Here is an 18,883-nt window from a genome sequence, read left to right on the forward strand (position 1 = left end):
TATTTTGATGAATATCAGACAGAGAGTATACAGTACACACATGAAAATGTGTTTCTCTTCTGTTGCGATAATGACACACCAGCAAAATTTCAGCATTGATTGGGAATGTTTTGTGAAAATTAAACATGCAATGAAGACAGTAGTCATTCAGAATTGACCACTTATGCTTTAGTAATGAATCCCAATGCTGACCTCTAACCTCCATTTACTTTGCATTCCTTCAGTTTCAGACTTGTTAACCCATTCAGTCCCAACACTCTATGAGGAAGCACTTGGCGAGAGTGGGAAGGAAAACTCCCTTTTAACAGAAAGAAAAAAACATTCTGTACGCTACCTAAAAATGGAAATTAGGTCTATACAAAAGACAGATTAAAACACTTATTCATCCAAAACACACACATACAAACAACTGTATGTCCAGATGAACAGAATGAGCTTTTTGGGAAATCAGATATTCATCCACTGGGTTGTGAAACTTCAGGCTATCTTCAGGCTACCTCTGCCATAAGTTTTACCCTTATATACAATCTAATCAAGATGTGTGAAATTCCTTTTAGTTCCTTGTCCAAATACAATCCAATCTGTACAATCCAAGTGGATGATAACAGAAAAACGATTCCCCTAAATAATTTTATCTACACATACACCATGCTCCCTTTTCTTTAAGTACAAGTGCTGTTCAGCCCTTTGCCAAGGCAGGTCTGGCCAACAGGTCCTATGTTTGACACCTATAGTCTAAATCAATCACATGACTTCTATAAAAGGTTTTAAAATGATCACAGTGACAATGTTACACTGAATATTGCACTTGAAGGGAAGTCCAATAAAGTTACAGTACTTTTGTTTCCATGCGTACTGCACTAAAGTAAGAGTGTTTCAGTGTGCATCCATCAATCATCTGTGTAAGTCCCCTTGTGCTTTCAAGCCCTGACCCGCTGAGGTACAGAATCCACAAGAGCTCTGAAGTTGTCCTGTGGTCTGTGAACTTGACTACAGACTGGACTTCTGGGGATTTTGGAGGCCAAATCAACACCTTGAACTCTTTTCCATAGCCTTCAAACCACTGTGTGGGTGCACTGCTATCAAGAAATGCTGCTGCTGTGAAGAGAAGGTGGGCAGTACATGTCAAAGCAACGTCCACATGAAAGTCAGATCGCAGGATTTCCCAGTACAACATTGGCAGGAGCACAAAACTGCCTCCATTTGCTTGCCTTCTCCTCATCCTGTTACCATCGTTTGCCCAGGTAAGCAATGTATAAGCACCCTCATGTCACTCTTACTAATGACAAATGATTTGGATATTTTCATAAATAAATTTCATAAATTTCCTCCATTCACTTAACATTCATTCAGTTTTTCAGCTGTTAGTATTTATCAGCTATCTATAAAAAATGATAACATTTTTATTCACAGTAGTCACAAATAATGACTTGCTCATATACACTCTGACATAAAGACAGGAGCTAAAAACCAAACCTGCCACTGCCAAATGAATAAAAATAAAAGACAATAAAATTAAGAAAATAAAGAAAAAAACAAAAGAACAGCTCGCCGTAATTATACAGACTTCAAATTTCATCCATATTTTGTGGCAGCTGGCTAATTGGTTCAGCTCTTCAGCTTTAATAGGATATGAAGAAACTCACATTTTGTCTGTTATATGTGTCTGACCAGAAATATTCATTAAAAAAAAAAACTCAGGATAGCAATAGTTGTTACTGGAAATGAGCTTAAAATGCTTCATGGTTCTGTATGTGAGCTGTATACTCCCTTGGGTTTTAGCATGGCTATTAACAATAAAAAGAAATAAGTGCTTTTATACTAAAACTCTATATTTTGTATTTATTTTTATTTAACTAGGATAGTGTAACTACTCTATGAATTTGACAAAAGCAAACAAATGATCACAATAAACTGTGATACTGATAAATGTAGATGTTGACTTAAAAATGTGGCCTGTTAAAAAGAATGAAAGTTAAACAAACATCTTTATGCTTTCTCCCCATGTTATCATATTTATGGCAGCTCATCATAATTATGCTACAGCTTTGCATTTAATCAAAATATAACAACAATGAGTGTGGCCTAGTTAGGCTGCTGAGGGTGGGTTAAAGAAGGCACCCTAATCCACAAACTGCTGAGTGCTTTGCCGGGCTGTCTTCACTCCACTCTCACCCTGCTTCTCCACCTCCCAGAGTCACCATCTCTAAAGCCCTATTCAGCAAATGCACTGCCTCTTCCTTGCAGCCATTTTGGACTAACAGTAACCATGGAGATGTGGGTCATGCAGCTCTAGCAGAGAGAGGAGACTTGTGGCTGCTGGTGGAGTTAGAGCACTGCAGGCTGCTGGAGCAGACAGCAGCAGAGAGCCATAAACTCTCATTATATCTGGGTCACTGGGATGCTCCCGCTGCAAGGAGCAGACAAGACACTATTATGCAAGAAGAGGGATAAGAGAAGTTTTGGGCACATGGTCTTATAGTAACAGGGGATGTCTGTTTACTGAGTGGGGCGTATGTCAGTAGGGTGCCATGATGACATAAGGTGAGACCAGCTGAGTGATGCTTAGTCAACCCAGCCTTCAGAACATACTGTTGTTTGGAGGGCTTGCATTCATTTACAAGCTGTGATGAACAGTTTTAGGGCTCTTTGTTGCAGCCAAATTAGGCTAAAGTGTAAGCCGTGTTTTCTATAAAATATTACACATATGTAAAAAATATACATGATTGCTGTGTTGCACACAATCGCCGTTATCATGCACTTAGAAATTAGACAAAACAAAATATTTACCGGTACAGAGAACAGACGTTTTTCAGTGCAAATCAGTGGCCATGTTTATGTGCAAGCAAATATTTTGCACTTTTCCAGGGGAGAATCATCAGATATGTCTAATCTAAACCTTGTGCTCAATATAAAGCAAAACATGGAACATCAAGTTTCTGGGAAAAGAAAAGAAAAGAAAAAACAAGTTGTAAGCCATGTTGTTGTGTCTCTCCTATTGTCCGTGCCCCCCGCCCCTCCCCGCCAGCCACTCCATGACCTCCCCACTCTTTGGGATTTCGGACTTTTGATTGGTGGAGACCGGATTGCTTTGTCGTCATAGCCCCATTGCCCATTCATCAGCGGACTTGGGCGTTGTACTCCGCATCTCATTTGCGGCGGGGCCAATTTCTCCATTAAGGAACTCCGTTCGGGGAAAAAAAATCGAAAGAATTCGCGTCTTTCGCACCTTAGCTACTTTTTCCTTGTGCAAGCGCTCGCACGTCCCTTTGTGGTCATCGTGATTCCGTGCTGATTCCTCGGTTGCAGAAGGGGGAGTCGGCTTTTGACTTGATTTTTCTGGGGAGGAAGCTTGCGGTCTTTGTTCATTCATTTCATCGGTTGGGTCCCTTTGTTGGAACAAAAGCATGGGAGCACAAATCTCCAAAACCGCTGGAAAAGAGGAAGCCGCCGTGGAACAGCCAGCAGAAGGTGCAGCCGTTGCAGCAAAAACGAACGGACAGGTAGTTTTGTGGGCTTTTTTGTTGTTGAAAAGAATGATTCAGATCTTAATTGCGCACGCGGAATTTTGCCTCAATTTAGCAATGTGTTGCGTCAATGGTGTGCTCAATGTTCCCTGTAGCGCATCTCCACGCTCACCGGCTTTCAGGGAAAGTGGCCACATGTAGGCCTGCACGTTTTTCACCGGCAAATGCACAGTTTCAGGTTATTTTCTCTAACGCATTTAAACTATATATTAAAACTTTTAAGTGAAATCATTTAAATTGATACACAAATGTATTTTTTTTAATTCATCCTACAAAAAAAATGCCTGAATGTTGCTGCACAACTATTCCAGTGAGTGATGATCGCAGAATTATTTAAAAATCGTTTTCTTTTTAAATTGTTTGTAAAATAATCGCAGCTGTTCTGCGGCTCCTGTGTCTAAACATTGCGCCTGTGCTTATTCATTTGGTTGAAATGTGTGCAGCAGGGGTTTGTGGCCGCTCTCAATGTGGCATGGCCATTTTAAAAAACGGTACCACGCCTTTGTTGCCAGATTGACGAAATGAGCCACGGTTTTTTTTTTCTTTCTTTTTTTTGTTGCAGACACGGGCCGCAGAATCCGCAAACTATAAAAAGCAGAAAAGAGTAGGATGAGCTAAGTGCATGAAAATTTTAAAAATGGTGCACATTGGTGGACTACACGGGGCATTTAAAGGAAGGGATGAGATGATGGGGGGGGGGTTGCGAATTCCTATGTTGTTTCCACTGGCTTCAATCTGAACGCCACCTCGTGGATCCCGGTTGTACTACCGTCTAAGCAACTAGCCTACTGCTGTAAGCCACAGATCTGTCGTCACTCTCCTGGTAACAGATGTTGTTGCAGTTTAAGGAGCTTTTTCTTATTGGTTACTGCTAGTCTGTGAGTATAATTAAATATCACAGGACACCAGGCTTTGCAGGGGATAGCCCTGCACACACTTATGAGTGTGTTTGACCTAATGAACTTAAATAAGTGCATGTTCAGTAATTTCATTTTTATTCTGTTTTCTTCCAGGAAAATGGCCATGCCAAGACCAATGGGGATACCTCTCCTGCTACAGAGGAAGTCAACAAAGCCGAAGTGCAGGCCAATGGAAGCACTCCTACTGAGGAGGCACCAAAAGAAGAAGGTGAAAAGGTAGAGGGTGCCGAAGCCAATGGAGAGAAGGAGCCTGCCGCCACAAATGGAGAAGCTTCTGCCAAACCTGAGGAAGGCACTCCGTCTACTAGCGAGGATGGCAAGCAGAAGAAAAAGCGTTTCTCTTTCAAGAAACCGTCCTTCAAGCTCAGTGGCTTCTCTTTCAAGAAGACCAAGAAAGAGTCCGAAGAGGCGACAGAGGACGGTGCGGGAGCAGCAGCAGAACCAGCCGAAGGGGAGAAGGCGACATCTGAGGCACCTACTGAAGAGGCCAAGCCAGATGAGGCCGGCGAGGAAGCCAAGGAAGCTGCAGCTGAGGAGCCAAAGGCCGAGGAGGGGAAGGCAGAGGAAACCGCAGGAGAGGAAAAGCCAGCTGAAGCTTCACCTACTGAGCCAGAAACGGCAGCCAGTCCAGAAGCCGCTGCTGCCGCCGAGTAATCCTGCTGAACCAGACAACAGAATGAAGGAGACAATGTAGCCCATCTGAAGGAATGCGAGGACTTTGTCTAAAACCAGGGATTTTTTTTGTTTTTGTTTTTTTTGCTTTAGTGTTTGTTTACTACTCTGCAACCATCTCATCCATAACTGCAATGTCCCTGGCAGTGATGGACAGGAGGTGTAATGGAGAGTGTGCTGCTTCCTCACTGCTTATTGGTGCTTGCATTTGTGATATGGGTGAGTGTGAGAGTGCAAATGTGAGTGGGAATTTTTTACTTTTTTTTCCCCCCTATTTTTTTTTTTTTTCTACATGAAACCGTGACTGTCAACACGTTGCTGAATTTGACACATATTTAATCAAAAGTGTTTGGTGCTGGGCAATTGGATGTAGCAGCTAAAGCTGTGTCTGCAAGATCTGACACATTGTGGTATTTAAAGGGAAAGTCCAAGTCTTAAATGTTGTCATTGCAGTGCACAGTTGTTTACAACTCTTGAAGCTCAACACTCCTGTGAACACAAACCATTCCTGAATGAACTAGATTTAGTCAACTGTTAAAACAGTAGGTGCTCATCACTTTCCATTAGATTCCACTGTTTCCAAACTCTGTAGTAATGCACGTTGTATAGACTTTGATATTACTGGTTTTATGACTGAGATGTACCTAAATGACTGAAGTTTTTAACAGATTACCCATTGTAAATGAAGTTTTCTTGTTTTTTCACCATTTGTAAGATTGAATAAAATTGGGAGATGTTTTAAGCAAGTTTCGCATCAAGCTGTGATGACTACAATGCCTACAATACCTAAAAATCTACACAAGAAAGCACATAAATCTGTGGTTGGGGGTACTGTCTTTAAACAGCATTGGGGTTTTTTTTTTGTTTTTTTTTTCTCTTTTTGTTTTGTATATGAAACTCACCTTATTCAACATGAAATGTAACAATATCTGCAAACTGGTATTAAGGTGTTCAGTTTATATGTGAGTACTGCTGAAGAATAAAGCAACAAAATGTGGATTGGCACTCTTGAGCTCCTTTATTTATGTTTAAAAAGCATAAAAACACCACTGCTGCCCTTTTATAATACCCATCATAAATCTGGAGAGGGAGTGGGAGAGTTTAGACTGGTATTCAGAGCTGAGGTCGGCTGCTGTAGCCACAGATATACAGATTCTTTGTTTCACAGCACCATCGTGTGGTGCACTGAAAGATTTCACACATACAGAAGGCTTTTTTTTTTTTTTTTTTTCTTTTTTGTTAATGCAATGAGTTGTATTTAGGATTCTAAGTATTTGTCTGCTAAATCCAAACTGTAAGCTAGTTCCTCAGGAGAGGGGTCTAGATCTGCCCCCTATCCTACTTTTAGAAGCCTTGAGGGGAATGATTTTCAATTCAACTCAGTTCAATAAAACTTTATTGATCCTGAAGGTTGACCCGAAGGAAATTAGGTTAAGGCTGCTGACCTTTTGCCAGTGCCATCTTACCCTTCCGACCATACATACATTACACAACATCAACATAAACTAAATTTGACAAAAGTCTTTGAGGTAATACTCCAAGATGTTAGAAGAAAACTGCAGTCCTTGTAATGAAGAGGCAACGGTCACTTATTTAAATATTCACCTCATTTACTAAATTAGAGCAAAAGTAATGATAAATTAGCTGGTGAAGTTGGCCTTTGAGGACCTTGTTGCGTTTAAGACAGGCACATTTCTTTCCCTAAAACAAACTTAATCTGGAGTGAACCTAAAGTGAGATATGATTGCTGCCCAATAGTATTTTTAGTGATTTACCAATGAAGGAACTACACAACATAATTGTGCCACATGATTCAGGGTCAGTGGCGTTGCATCCGAACTCAGAGTTTCTGGTTTTGGACCATAAATGATAGTGTTTGAAACAAACATTTTTACGACGTCTGGAGGTTTAGTGTCTTTCGCAAACAGCATAGACTGAATTGATGCCTGTGCGAGATTCCTTCCATGAAACCCCATAAACACCAGAATGTTTTTAAGAGTGGAGGAGAAAGCAAAACACTCCTGCAGGGTGTTTTTTTGGCAGCACACAGCTCTACCCGTGCACATTTCAAACCCTCTATTTCCTTTGCACCCACTCTAACCTTGGACACCGTAGCTCTGGCCACCGCAAAAAGAGTGTGTTTTACACATAATACTTCTATTTCTGCTTCTTAAACTGCTTGTCCATTTTGGTCAGGTTGTTGAGAGACGTGCTGCTTCTTGTAACACCCAGTGTTCCTCACATGCTGCCATACACACATCTCTCTGCATCCTACTCAAGAACATCTGGTTCCTCTTTGCGTTGCTTCTTTCTTTCCAAACAGATGCACAACTGTATAGATAGACATACAAGGTGAACCTACTAACAAAAATATATCAAAGTAAATTATTCTTCGTAGTCCCAGCAGATAATTTTAGAGTGCGGCTTGTGGAGTCAGCCAGAGGCAGCTCTCCATCTGCGCTGTCCCACCTCATTGCAACAACCACAGGCCATCTCCAAATGGAAGTACCCTCAGATGGCAATCCCCAGCAGTTTACTTCAGCCAGCTTCCTCTCTTTTCTTTCCCTTGGGCCCCTCACCTAACCACTGTCACGCTCTTTCCCCCAAGCGAGATCAAACAGCTGCCTCCCTGCCAAAGGACCATCCCTGTCCCTCATTCCACACCCAAACTATATTCAGCACTCTCATATTGAGGCTTGCATGGTAGAGTAGCCTTTGTAAACTTTGGCTGCCAAGCAGGCAACTGGTAGCCATCATGTGGAGAGAGATTTTTTATTTAATCTATTTTAGCCTCTGTTTAGGACCATGTACTGCACTGAAGTATGTGTGAATTTTAAGCACTTTTTAAACACATATACTGACTACAAGCTGGTTAAATTGATATGATCAATGGCAAATTTGTGAGAGAATCTCAACTTCAAGGGTAGACTAAATTAGCAATGGTTGGTCTTACATAATAATAATTACTATTATTGCCTAAGAGTTAAGACTGTGTTGAAGAATAAAGGTGGTCATACCATATATTGACTTTTAAGCTTGTTAGAAATGTTCAAACTCTGTTTTCCCCTTATAAACTGTATATCCATGTATGTTTGCACATGTCTGCTGCACCTATTTCCCATTTTCTCAGCAAAATATAGAGAAATGAGGGGCGGCTTTTGCACAGTGCTGCATGTAGTTAATACTGTGCACAGGATACCAATTTATGGTGATACATTTAACAAAATGACCACAAATGAATAGAAATACATCATTATGTACATTATATATAATTATATAAGTTACATTACACTGAGGACAGTAAGTCCAACAGTAACGTTGGTAGGAAGATCCATTTTATAGTACCTGATACTTCCACTTCACATTTGTCAGCCAAAATTTTGCTTACAAAACCCATATGAGTGCTTAAAATTAAAACGTCTTGTTACTAACAAATAATGGCATGGTAGTCCAGTGCTTGGTTTGAACCTGCTGGGTGATTAGAGCCTCGCTGTGGATTGTTCATCTTATCCCTGTGTCTCTGTGGGCATACCTGTCCATGGTACGCCCCGCCTTTCTGTGGTAGTCAGCTGGAATAAGCTTCCATTAAGTAGATGAATGCATGTTGCTGACTTAAGATGCTTCATCTTAGGTAACTTTAGTATTAATAATATTTATATTAAATTACTTTTGTATTTTTTCACAATAACTTAATCTTGTGTTGAACCTGTCACAGATCACAATTATAACTTGATTTCTTGTTTTAATTTATGAATCTGCAGGAAAACTAAATTGGATTAGGGTTTTATTTTTTTTACAGAACTCAACCAGTGCTCACAAAATACTCAAAGTGAGTTGACTCTTATGACTGTGTGTCTTCTTAAGCAGTTTTTGTGTTGTTTTATGTGCCTCTAACTGAGTTCTTTTTTAGTTTTCAAATTAAATGAGCTGCTAAATAAAAAAAAACCTTCTGATACAGAACATTCATTAAGACATCATTTATTTTGGTCATTATGGTTTACATGACACAATGTATGTCCAGGGATACAACGATGTTGCTGTTAAAACAGTTTGTGTTTCCATGACAGCATTTTGGTGACTTATTTCGTCATAACGGTCAATTTGACCATTACCATTTCACAATATATTCAAGTCACATTTAGTACAACAGGTTGCACAGAAAAAAGTATTAGGGTACTTTTAATAAGATTATTGGTAACCCAAACAAAAAAACTGAAAGAAAAAAAAAACAAGGTTGTATAAAAACAAACAAAAGCAGACAAACACTAAATTAAGAGTCACCAGTTGAAGTCAGTAAAAGGAACAGAATGGAAAAGAAAAAGTCAGGACATAACACAGTTTAACATCTCAATTTCACATGCTGTCTCCATTAAAATCTCACTGGTAACATTGTGGATTGCTTACCCCACCCCTGATCACCTGTGTTCATAAATTAGTTTTCCTTCTTCTAAGCACCTATTTCTTGTAGTTTTCAAGTCGAGATGCAACTATTTCTCAAAAATGGTGAACTGCCTGTCTGTTAGGTTGAGGAAAAACGAACAGGGAGTTTAGTTTGAGAAATGGCAAATTTAGTTGGTTGGCTTTCGGAAACTACTGAATCAACGTATCACGTTGAAGCGATGAGGAACCCAGAGAAAGAGCAGTGGACATTCTCTGCAGCAAAGACGCCATTGGCCTCATCGTCAGGGATCTGGACGTAAACTGTATCCTGCTCATCGAGCAAGAGGACAGCACTACCAGACATCTGGTCAAGGAAACCCTTGTTGTACTCATCATAAGTGAACATAACAGGCTGGCCATTCTTGTACAGAGCCACCAGGGCATGAGCTCCATTGACATGGATGCTATAAGAGAAGAAGTACACTCCAGGAACCTGGCAAGTGAAAATGCCTGACTCAGGGTCATAGTGATTCTCAGCATTATACACTATGTGGTCAAATTTAATGGGGCTGCCAGCAGGAGGGTAGGGGGTGGTCAGAGCTGCAGTGAAAGCAGACATGGGGGACTTCACCATAATCTCGCTCACTTCCATGCCCTTGCCCTTCTCAAATGCAACCTCACCTGGAGGGCCAGGGGGACCAGGAGGGCCAGCTGGGCCAGGTTCTCCATCAGAGCCGGGCTCACCAGGTTGACCAGGAGGACCCTCAGGTCCAGTGAGACCCTTAGCAGCCAAACCAGCGGGGCCAGGGGCACCAGGGAGACCTGGGTGTCCCTTGAGGCCTGGAGCACCAGCGGGACCTTGAGGCCCAGTAGGTCCTCTTGAACCTGGTGCACCATCTGATCCAGAGGGACCTTGCTCACCTGGGCGACCAGGATGACCTTTGGGTCCAGCAGGGCCTGGGATACCTGGGGCTCCTGGGGTACCTGGGGCACCTCCATTTCCTTTTTCACCTGTGGGTCCAGTTTCCCCTCTGGCCCCAGCAGGACCAGCTGGTCCTGGGTAACCCTGCTTACCTTGGAAACCCTGTGCTCCCTGATCTCCCTTGTTTCCCTTAGGTCCCTGAGGACCAGTTGCTCCTGTGTCACCTTTAGAGCCAACAGCACCAGGTGCACCTGTGAAACCTCTTTCACCCTGAGGTCCAGTAGGACCAGTTGGGCCAGTTGCACCAGTAGCACCAGTATATCCAGTTGGACCTTGCTCACCCTTTGGGCCTGTAGCACCAGTGCTACCTGTAGCTCCCCTTTCTCCTTTCTCTCCATTTGCACCTGGCTTTCCATATCCAGGCACTCCAGGGGCACCAGTGGATCCAGTAGGTCCCTGGTTGCCTTTAGGGCCACTTGGACCAGGCAGACCGGGGGCACCATTCTCACCTGGTTTACCTGGAATACCAACACCTGGGGCACCGGTGTGTCCTTTAGGTCCCTGAGGTCCCATGGGACCAGGGGCACCATCGCTACCTGGGCTACCTGATTTTCCTGGCTCACCTGGGGAACCTGGTTTTCCTGGCTTTCCAACTCCAGATGAACCTGTAGCTCCAGGTGGACCCATAGGCCCTTCAGGTCCTGTCTCACCCTGAGGTCCAGGTGCTCCCACCCCTCTATCACCCTTAGAACCTGGCAGTCCAGGGATACCTGGATGTCCTTTCAGACCAGGCTCTCCTCTAGGTCCCATTGCTCCAGGAAGACCTGATGGTCCAGGCTTGCCAGTAGCAGAGAGGCCAGCAGGTCCAGGGCTTCCTGGTGATCCAGGGACTCCCCTAGGTCCTTGAGGGCCAGTGGCTCCAGTATCTCCCTTCTCACCAGAGTCTCCAGGCCTGCCAGGTTTGCCAGGACCACCTGGAGATCCAGGTTTACCAGCAATGGAGCGGCCAGGAGATCCAGGGGGTCCGGGAGGTCCTTGAGGTCCAGCATAGCCTACACCATTTTCACCTGGTGGGCCAGGAGGGCCAGAAGGTCCCTCGGGGCCTGGCTCACCTGGAGGACCAGGCTCACCTGCCACTGACACCACTGTGAAGAGTTAAAGAGAAACCATCATTAGTTCCATTAGCAAACAACAAAAAAACAAAAACAAAAAACAAAAATGGACACAAAGTAACAAAGTGAAAGAAATCTCTGTGTGTATGTTCAGGATACCTTAAGTCTGTGCATAAAATTCAACCACTTATTTCAAATTAGGGTCTGTTTAGGATGTTCAGTAACTCTGACTGCATCCCATTCAAGGGACAAGTGCTGGGTCATGGATGTTCTGGCCAGCTCTCAGTGCTTAGTGTGTTTGAGTGTGCATCAGTTTTGCAGCGTTCACAAGCAATATGACTTTCAGCAATCAAATATGAGCTGAATTTTAGCTTTTAAGAAAACCTCTCTACATAATGTTCTTCATTTTTTAAAATGGCTGAAACATGATCGACTAATTGATCCAGAAGGCGGGGCATGTTTAACTCTAATGAAGCAATGGTCTAACTTGTGAGATACGCCCACATACAACTCACCTATTGATGTACAGATATTATAAGATGTTACATGCATATTTTATTTTGAAGCAACCCCTTATAAACAGATGCATGTTTAGTATTATTCTAATAATTAATTTTAATACAGAAAAAGCATAACGTAAAGAAATATGGCTGCATGTAACCTGCTGAATGACTATTTTTAATACAAAGTACAGGTTTCAGATTTTAATGAGAGCCTTATGATTTGTTTAGGAGCTACTCAAGCAAAATAAGAGGGAGCTCTTTTTTATTTGCTGCCTTAATGTGGTCACATGGGTTTGAGTGTAAAAGGCTCACTCCTTGGCTTATTCTGATTTAGTTTGGATAAAGCCAAACAGATGTTTCTACTTTTGCGTTAAACAGGCGCACCCAAACAAACCACACTACTGGGTGACTGGACTTTAATTGTCAGTGTGAAACTAAAAATAACCCCATAACAGCTACTTTCTCAAATAGAAACAGCAATGAGCTGATGACACAAAAGCGACACTTCACATTTTGCACTGCGTTTGGGAAACACACAACCTCTCTTTTTGTGTTTGGCAAAATAATAAAAAGAAAAGAAAATCAAACGTAACTCATGTTAACAATTAAATAAATCGCTTGCTTAACAAATAGAGCGAATAACTCTGCCAGATTGTAAACAGAATTAAAGTGCCTTCCTGTGAAACGTGCGCAAAATAGAATAAAATAAAGTAATAAAACTGTTGCTAATGTGAATAACTCGGCTCACTTAGTCATAAGGGGTCGCCACAGAGAAAAGCTCCGCCTGTTCGATTCCCTTCTTAACAGGATTTTTTTTTTATCTCCTCCAGGGATCTTTTGCTTGTTTGGGGAATGTTTAAACCACTACACTACGGAGCTAGCGCTTTGGGTGAATATAAGGATACAAATATACAGGAAATGCTACAAAAACTACAGAGGGAGATTTAATCTGGTGATTTAGAGGAAAACAAAAACCTGCAAGCTCTGCTTCGTGCAAATAACCTGCAATTTCCGGCCTCACTGCGTGATTGGAGAGGCATGCAACCTGTTGTAGCCAATCAGAGAGCAACACTGGCCCAGAGCAAGGTGGAGTTCAGCTTTCAAAGTAAAGTGCAGCTGTGCCTATCATCTGTCAGGCTGCTTACGGTACCTCTATTGGTCAAAATAGCTATCCCCCTCACTGAAGGTAAGGAAATCCTGCCATACAGTGTTGCTCAAATAAGACCAACTTTATGGAAGAAGATCTCCCATAAAGTTGATAGGCTGTTTGTGAAGCTCGCAAACTGATTGAACACAGGGCGAAATGATGCGTATTCTTACCATGGCTCTTCACAGGCATCACCTTCCTCACTACGTAACCCTTTCCGTGGGCTGCTGCAGAGGCCACCACAAGGAGGAGGATGGTCGCTACACGTATGTCCATCTTGCAAGGTCAAACCTGCAATGGAGGAGGAGAAGAAGAAGAAAGTCAGTACATCTGTTTTCAAGGTATAAAAAGTGCCATCAAGCTTTAGTGTTTGTATTAGTGTGAATTTTAGAGAGCCTGAAAACTTTTCTGGTACAAGAACATGCTTTAATCTTTCTTACAGAAACAATACTAGACAACAAATAAGAACAGAAAGCACAATTTTCTATTTCCACACTTCAGGCTCATGTATTACAAATGAAGGTAAAAGGCAGCAGAAGTTGCTCTATTTTTCTCCAACCAGTCACAGGAATGACTGAAGGCCCACACAAAGCCCAGATGTTGACAGCACTCCCCTAGAGATAGAGAGGAAATTTCACATACCAGCATCCAACGAGAAGAACCAAACTCCTCAGCACCAGTGAGCTCCCGGTGCTGCTGTATATCCTTAGGGTAGGAGCACAACTGAGGATATGCTGCCCTCCAGTACAATGATGTGGGTATTTATACCATATCTACCCTGCGCATCATTAAAAAAAAAAAAAAAAGCCCCCACCACTCAAGTACCTCCCTCCTCCAGCTAGGCTGTAATTAGCAGAAAGATCTGCCCAAAGCGGGCATGTCACATCAGGGTTCCTCCATGTCTTGAATATCCAGACACATGATTATCACTTATTTCTGTCTTCTCCTGAACTATAAAACAATAAAAAAGTATACTTTTGCAATGGACAAAAACAATCTCAACGAGAGCAACAAGGACACCTTTCATTTTCATCTTGGTTACATGCATATGGCATTTTACAGGAGGCATTTAAAAATCTGCTCTGGACATGTTTATGTTAAAATTCCTCTTTCTAAATATGAAAATATCTTAAGGTAGTCAAAACAGACAGCTACTGTAGGTCTGTAACGGCACCTGTATAGCTTCACAAAGCGTGCTTTGAGGATGTATAGTGCACTATATGTCTCATCTCCAAATTTACATCTTGTCCAGCCGACTGGTGAAACTTGTCTTTACCTGTGCCGTCTGTCTGGACACCTCTATGCCTGCATGATAACATAAACAAGGGAAGTGGTGGGGAAAGCTTGCCTTCATGAAAGGTACAGTAGCTTTTGTGGAGTTTGACTGAAATGACCTAAAAATATTTTTTTCACTGATGTGAAGGCGTCATTTAAGAGATTCGTATATTTAGTTCAGTACATTTCCTGGGTATTATTATTTGGTCAGCTTGTTATGTGACTAATAGAGGACAAAGTAGATTTCATTTCAGCCTCTATTTCAAGATGAACACTTTTTCTTAACTTGGATATTTTTGTATGTGTTTCACCCTCAAAACAGCTAATAAATCTATATAAAGAGCCACTGGGAAAGGCATTTGGGCTTGTTTCTGTGCAGTCTTGTAAATGCACTCTAGTGTAGCAGTGTTTGCTACACTAGAGTTCACTACTCCTGTTTAAACACCAGAGGGCAGGTTTTACTGAGGTACAGCACCTATCCCTGGAGTGAGGTACCGCTGCTGTAGAGAAGGGGCCATGCTCCTGTGGTCACTTGTTATTTTTGGCCGCCTCAGTGCATCATCAGAGGTTTCAGTCCTATCCCTACAATAAAAGCTAGTTCCTGTCAAAATGTTGTATTTCCTCACTCCTGTCCTCCAGTATTATCCTCCCTCGCCCTCACCCTCCACCTTGTGTTGCTTACTTTGAGATGTTCCAACTGTAATTTCTCAGTTTCACCCCAGCCACATAGGAAATGCATACACCCAAATAATCACATGTTCTCAAACACACAAGTAGCCATAAACGATGTGTAGGGTAGTCCATGGCCCATCCCAAAATCTCCTTGGTGAATGGCGCAGCCAGTTATGGCACATGTTCTTCCTGTGTTCTTATAATGTATATACATACTGCTGACAACATGTGTATATTTGCAGAAATGATGATGAACTGCGTGATTGAGGGCTTCAAAATGTTTCTACATAAGGCGTCTATACTACATGTGACCGTGACTGGCATCTTCCACCACATATATAATTAAAGATTCTACAACATGGGTTGTTGGAACCCCCTTTTTAGTAAATTAGACCAAATTATCTGCAATTTTCCAAAGTGCTACCTTCACCCGGCTCATATCACTTAATCACGTTTGGCAAGTATTGTTTAAGTTCACTCTTGCTGTCAAATAAAACGTAATATAATTTGCGATCTTCATTTTCAAATATTTGAAATTTTGCTCATGAAAGAGTTGGGAGTGATAGCTCGCGGCAAAGGTGTAGACTGACTACCAGAGGCAGTAAAATGATAGAGAGAAGTTACATTGCATTTACTTGAAGTGTGTCTCAGTTGGAAGGAGCAGAGCACTTAAGCCAGTTATCACTACTGGAAGTTTTCCTTTTGAATGTGCATGTTTAGTCTTGCTTCATCAGCTTTGGAAAATCAGGTTTCTCCTGCAAATATACAGCAGAAGGTTTCTATTTTGATGAAATTACTGGTGAATGCCACACCAACGCCACATCAGTGTGCCACCAGTTTTGTTCTATGTATTTTTTTTTAAGTTATGCTCTATTATTTTAAAATCTCTTTATGCTTGTGCCCTAGGAGGAGGCCGAGGCTTTCCGGCTTTAGTCAGATTTAGATGAAAGAACAGAGCAAAGGAGGGTGGAGTTAGGATTTTGTATGTTTAGGTTCAGATCATTTCAGTTTATGTTTTTTCAAACAAGGCAAAGCCAATGCGAAAGAGGCTCTCTGTTTTTAGTCTGTTGTTCTGAAAACAATGATTCATCTCTTTATGCATGAAAAAAAACTCCCATCATGCATTTGCATGTGAAGCGACAGGAAGGCTCATGCTGCGCTTTGGAACCAGAGCTCATTTTGGCTTGAGGAAGACTTGAATTGACAGTGCAATTTTGATGTTGTTTATAACCTTGCAGCATATATTTTTTTTGCTTTTCTTAACACGCCACTGCACTTATTCGAGAAGGACGCAGTGTCCTTGTGCCTTCTAGCAGCTGAATTGAAGGCTGTGAAAAGTACATGGCAGAGCTCTATCTGCTCTTCTCATTACTTCGCCGCAGCAGCTTGATGTGGCTGGCAAGCCTCATTGTAATAACCATTAGGAATTAGGTTAACGGCCTTCAAACTTGAGGTAGTGACGTCGCTTCGTGCTTATATTCCTTGTGAGCCCCCCACTGTAAAACACACACATGCTTTCAGTTTTGTGTCACTTTGTACCCTTGATATGTGACATCAAATATTTTTTTTACTGAATTTAGAAAACAGAGAAAACAGCTAATTATGCACACGCCCAAAGTCACTGGGAGCAAGTGAAAGCTGAATCGCTCCTTGTTTTAAGATCGCACAGATTTTATGGCTGTTTTTCATGTAGTTTAGTGACAGCAGTCATTTAAGGAGTCATTTGAGGTACTTCTTGAGTATTTGCTTTTTTGGTACTTCACTATCCAATAATTATTGCAGTATTTATTTCACTATATTTGTCTCACAACTCTTGTTAGTAGCTTTGCAGTTTCAGATTATTAATGGAGTCATATGTCAATGCTTTTTTATTGCATAACACAGGGATTCATATATACTTTTTTTTATTGCTGCTAGTGTCCAATCAGAAACTCTTATTTTGGAGCATAACTCTTTGTAGATTCTTCATATGCCCCACAAAACAAACATGGGCTGAAATAAGGATAAAAACAAGCATGGGAAGCCATGACAGGGCAAAGTTTCTTGCCTGACCCTTCTGCAGAGGACATGAACTGGCATTTTGAGGCCTTGCATGTTCTTCAGGCCTTCATCCGTATCTAACAACAGCCTGTGGATTTCACTAAAATCCCCAGAGAGTAGCTGGACAGCATTACTGGCAATGCTGGTGATGTTTGTGCCTGTACTCTGCAATGATAACAGTATTTGAGGGAAAGCTTTTCGCATTTTGTTTCTCTTTCTGTGCGCTCCACTGCCTAGGAATCGATGTTTTTGGTTTCTTCGACATTCTGGCCGAGGCTCAACCCACACCCAGCAGAGGCACATAATTGGTGGTTGATGTAAGGGGGCCCGGGCCGAGCACGTGAGTTAAAGGCTAAAGATACACCATCACTGCTGGGATACAAATTTAATGTTTCAATAAACTCCACGGACCACTAAAAACTACTTTAAACTTTATGAATGGCAGCCTTGACAGGGGCCTATGTGAGTGATTGGTGGGGAAATTATAGGGTCCTGAAAACAAACAGGGACCCAAATGGTGCCGGAAGCGTAAAAGTAACTGAAAAATGGCAGCGGTAGCTTTAGAGACGAGAGCTGGTGTCTGGGAGGTCACCAGTTTGAAATCCAGAAAGGCAGAAAAACTGGGGGGATGAATGAGAAAGCGCCTGTTGGGTGTTCTTTGACAGATGCCAGGTGTAAACGCATGCACGTGTTAACATGAAAGCTTTCCTCAGCCAGACACCGCATGGTAATCTAACGTAAATTCTTTTGACTTTAGGGTGTTTTACCCCCGTAAACACACTACATTTGCTGTGTAATTAAGCCGATAAGTTGGAAATAGTTTGAAATTTGTGCTCACTGCCTGCTTGTGAAGGTATCGCCGTTCTGGCTGTTGAAGCTGGTGAGACGCACTTCTGAAAATGAGGACTTGCTTATTGCCAGTGAAGCGAGTCGAATGCTACTTGATTTGATTGCTTCTGTTTCCATAGTTCAGTATGCTGTATGTTTACTTATAGAAAGGTCTGACTCAGCTGTCATTTTCGGGCAGCTTTCTTTAGTTTTGCAGAGGAAATCAGGCCTTCAGAAGTGCAGCAGCCAGAAACTAATTGAATGAGTACTCAGCCAGACAGTTTATGGGGTGCTACAGGGCACCCAATTTACTTCAAAGGTAAAAAGGTCATAAGAACATACAGATATTTTTCGCATGCTTGTTGTGTCCTCAAGCGAGGAGGCGATCTTTGCTCGTTATCGTTTTTATCATGAGGTTGTTTTTTGGGGGATTGAAACAAACAAACGGTGAAACAGAGGACAGACTGCTGAGACTATCTGTTTACTGTGGGATCATTTAAAGATATCAAAGCGAAATAAAACGACCTTAATGGGATTTTCAGCGCTTAAGCATAGGTGGCAGAGTCCTGTATTTAAGGATAATGACTAATCCGCTACATCGTGCCTGTGAAAATTTAGGGTTTCACCGTCTGTATCAGTGAATGCAAGAGAATCTGTTAGAGTGTGTGTGTGTGTGTGTGTGTGTGTGTGTAGGAAAGTGCTTGTGAAAGGCAGGAGGAGCAGAGGTGGATTTATTATTTATTTGTCTTGTCTGTTCATAATCACATCTGAGTTGAACGTGTGGTGGGGGAATGACACTTTGTGTGCTTCAAATCCAGAGTGACAACCAAGAACCATGTTTACACAACACAATGTCACCTCACTTGCTGGAGCAGATTGTTAGCA

The 18,883-nt window shown here is 42.0% G+C and overlaps 2 protein-coding genes across 2 annotated transcripts; one reads left to right on the top strand and one right to left on the bottom strand.

The window, feature by feature from the left end:
* The first annotated feature begins 3,093 nt into the window (after nucleotides 1-3,093).
* marcksb (myristoylated alanine-rich protein kinase C substrate b) lies at nucleotides 3,094-6,116 on the top strand. Its single transcript, XM_026152037.2, has 2 exons — nucleotides 3,094-3,503; nucleotides 4,541-6,116. The coding sequence occupies exons 1-2, from the start codon at nucleotides 3,408-3,410 to the stop codon at nucleotides 5,099-5,101; spliced, it is 657 nt and encodes a 218-aa protein (XP_026007822.1). The 5' UTR covers nucleotides 3,094-3,407; the 3' UTR covers nucleotides 5,102-6,116.
* Nucleotides 6,117-9,081: 2,965 nt separating this feature from the next.
* On the bottom strand, nucleotides 9,082-14,021 carry col10a1a (collagen, type X, alpha 1a). The gene is made up of 3 exons (XM_026152929.2): nucleotides 13,826-14,021; nucleotides 13,357-13,474; nucleotides 9,082-11,566 (listed from the first exon to the last, which is right to left on the bottom strand). Exons 2-3 carry the CDS (start codon nucleotides 13,457-13,459, stop codon nucleotides 9,726-9,728), a joined length of 1,944 nt encoding a protein of 647 aa, XP_026008714.2. The 5' UTR covers nucleotides 13,460-13,474; nucleotides 13,826-14,021; the 3' UTR covers nucleotides 9,082-9,725.
* Nucleotides 14,022-18,883: the final 4,862 nt, after the last annotated feature.

The sequence above is a fragment of the Astatotilapia calliptera genome, chromosome 19 (assembly GCF_964374335.1).
Source record: "Astatotilapia calliptera chromosome 19, fAstCal68.1, whole genome shotgun sequence".
Lineage (NCBI taxonomy): Eukaryota > Metazoa > Chordata > Actinopteri > Cichliformes > Cichlidae > Astatotilapia > Astatotilapia calliptera.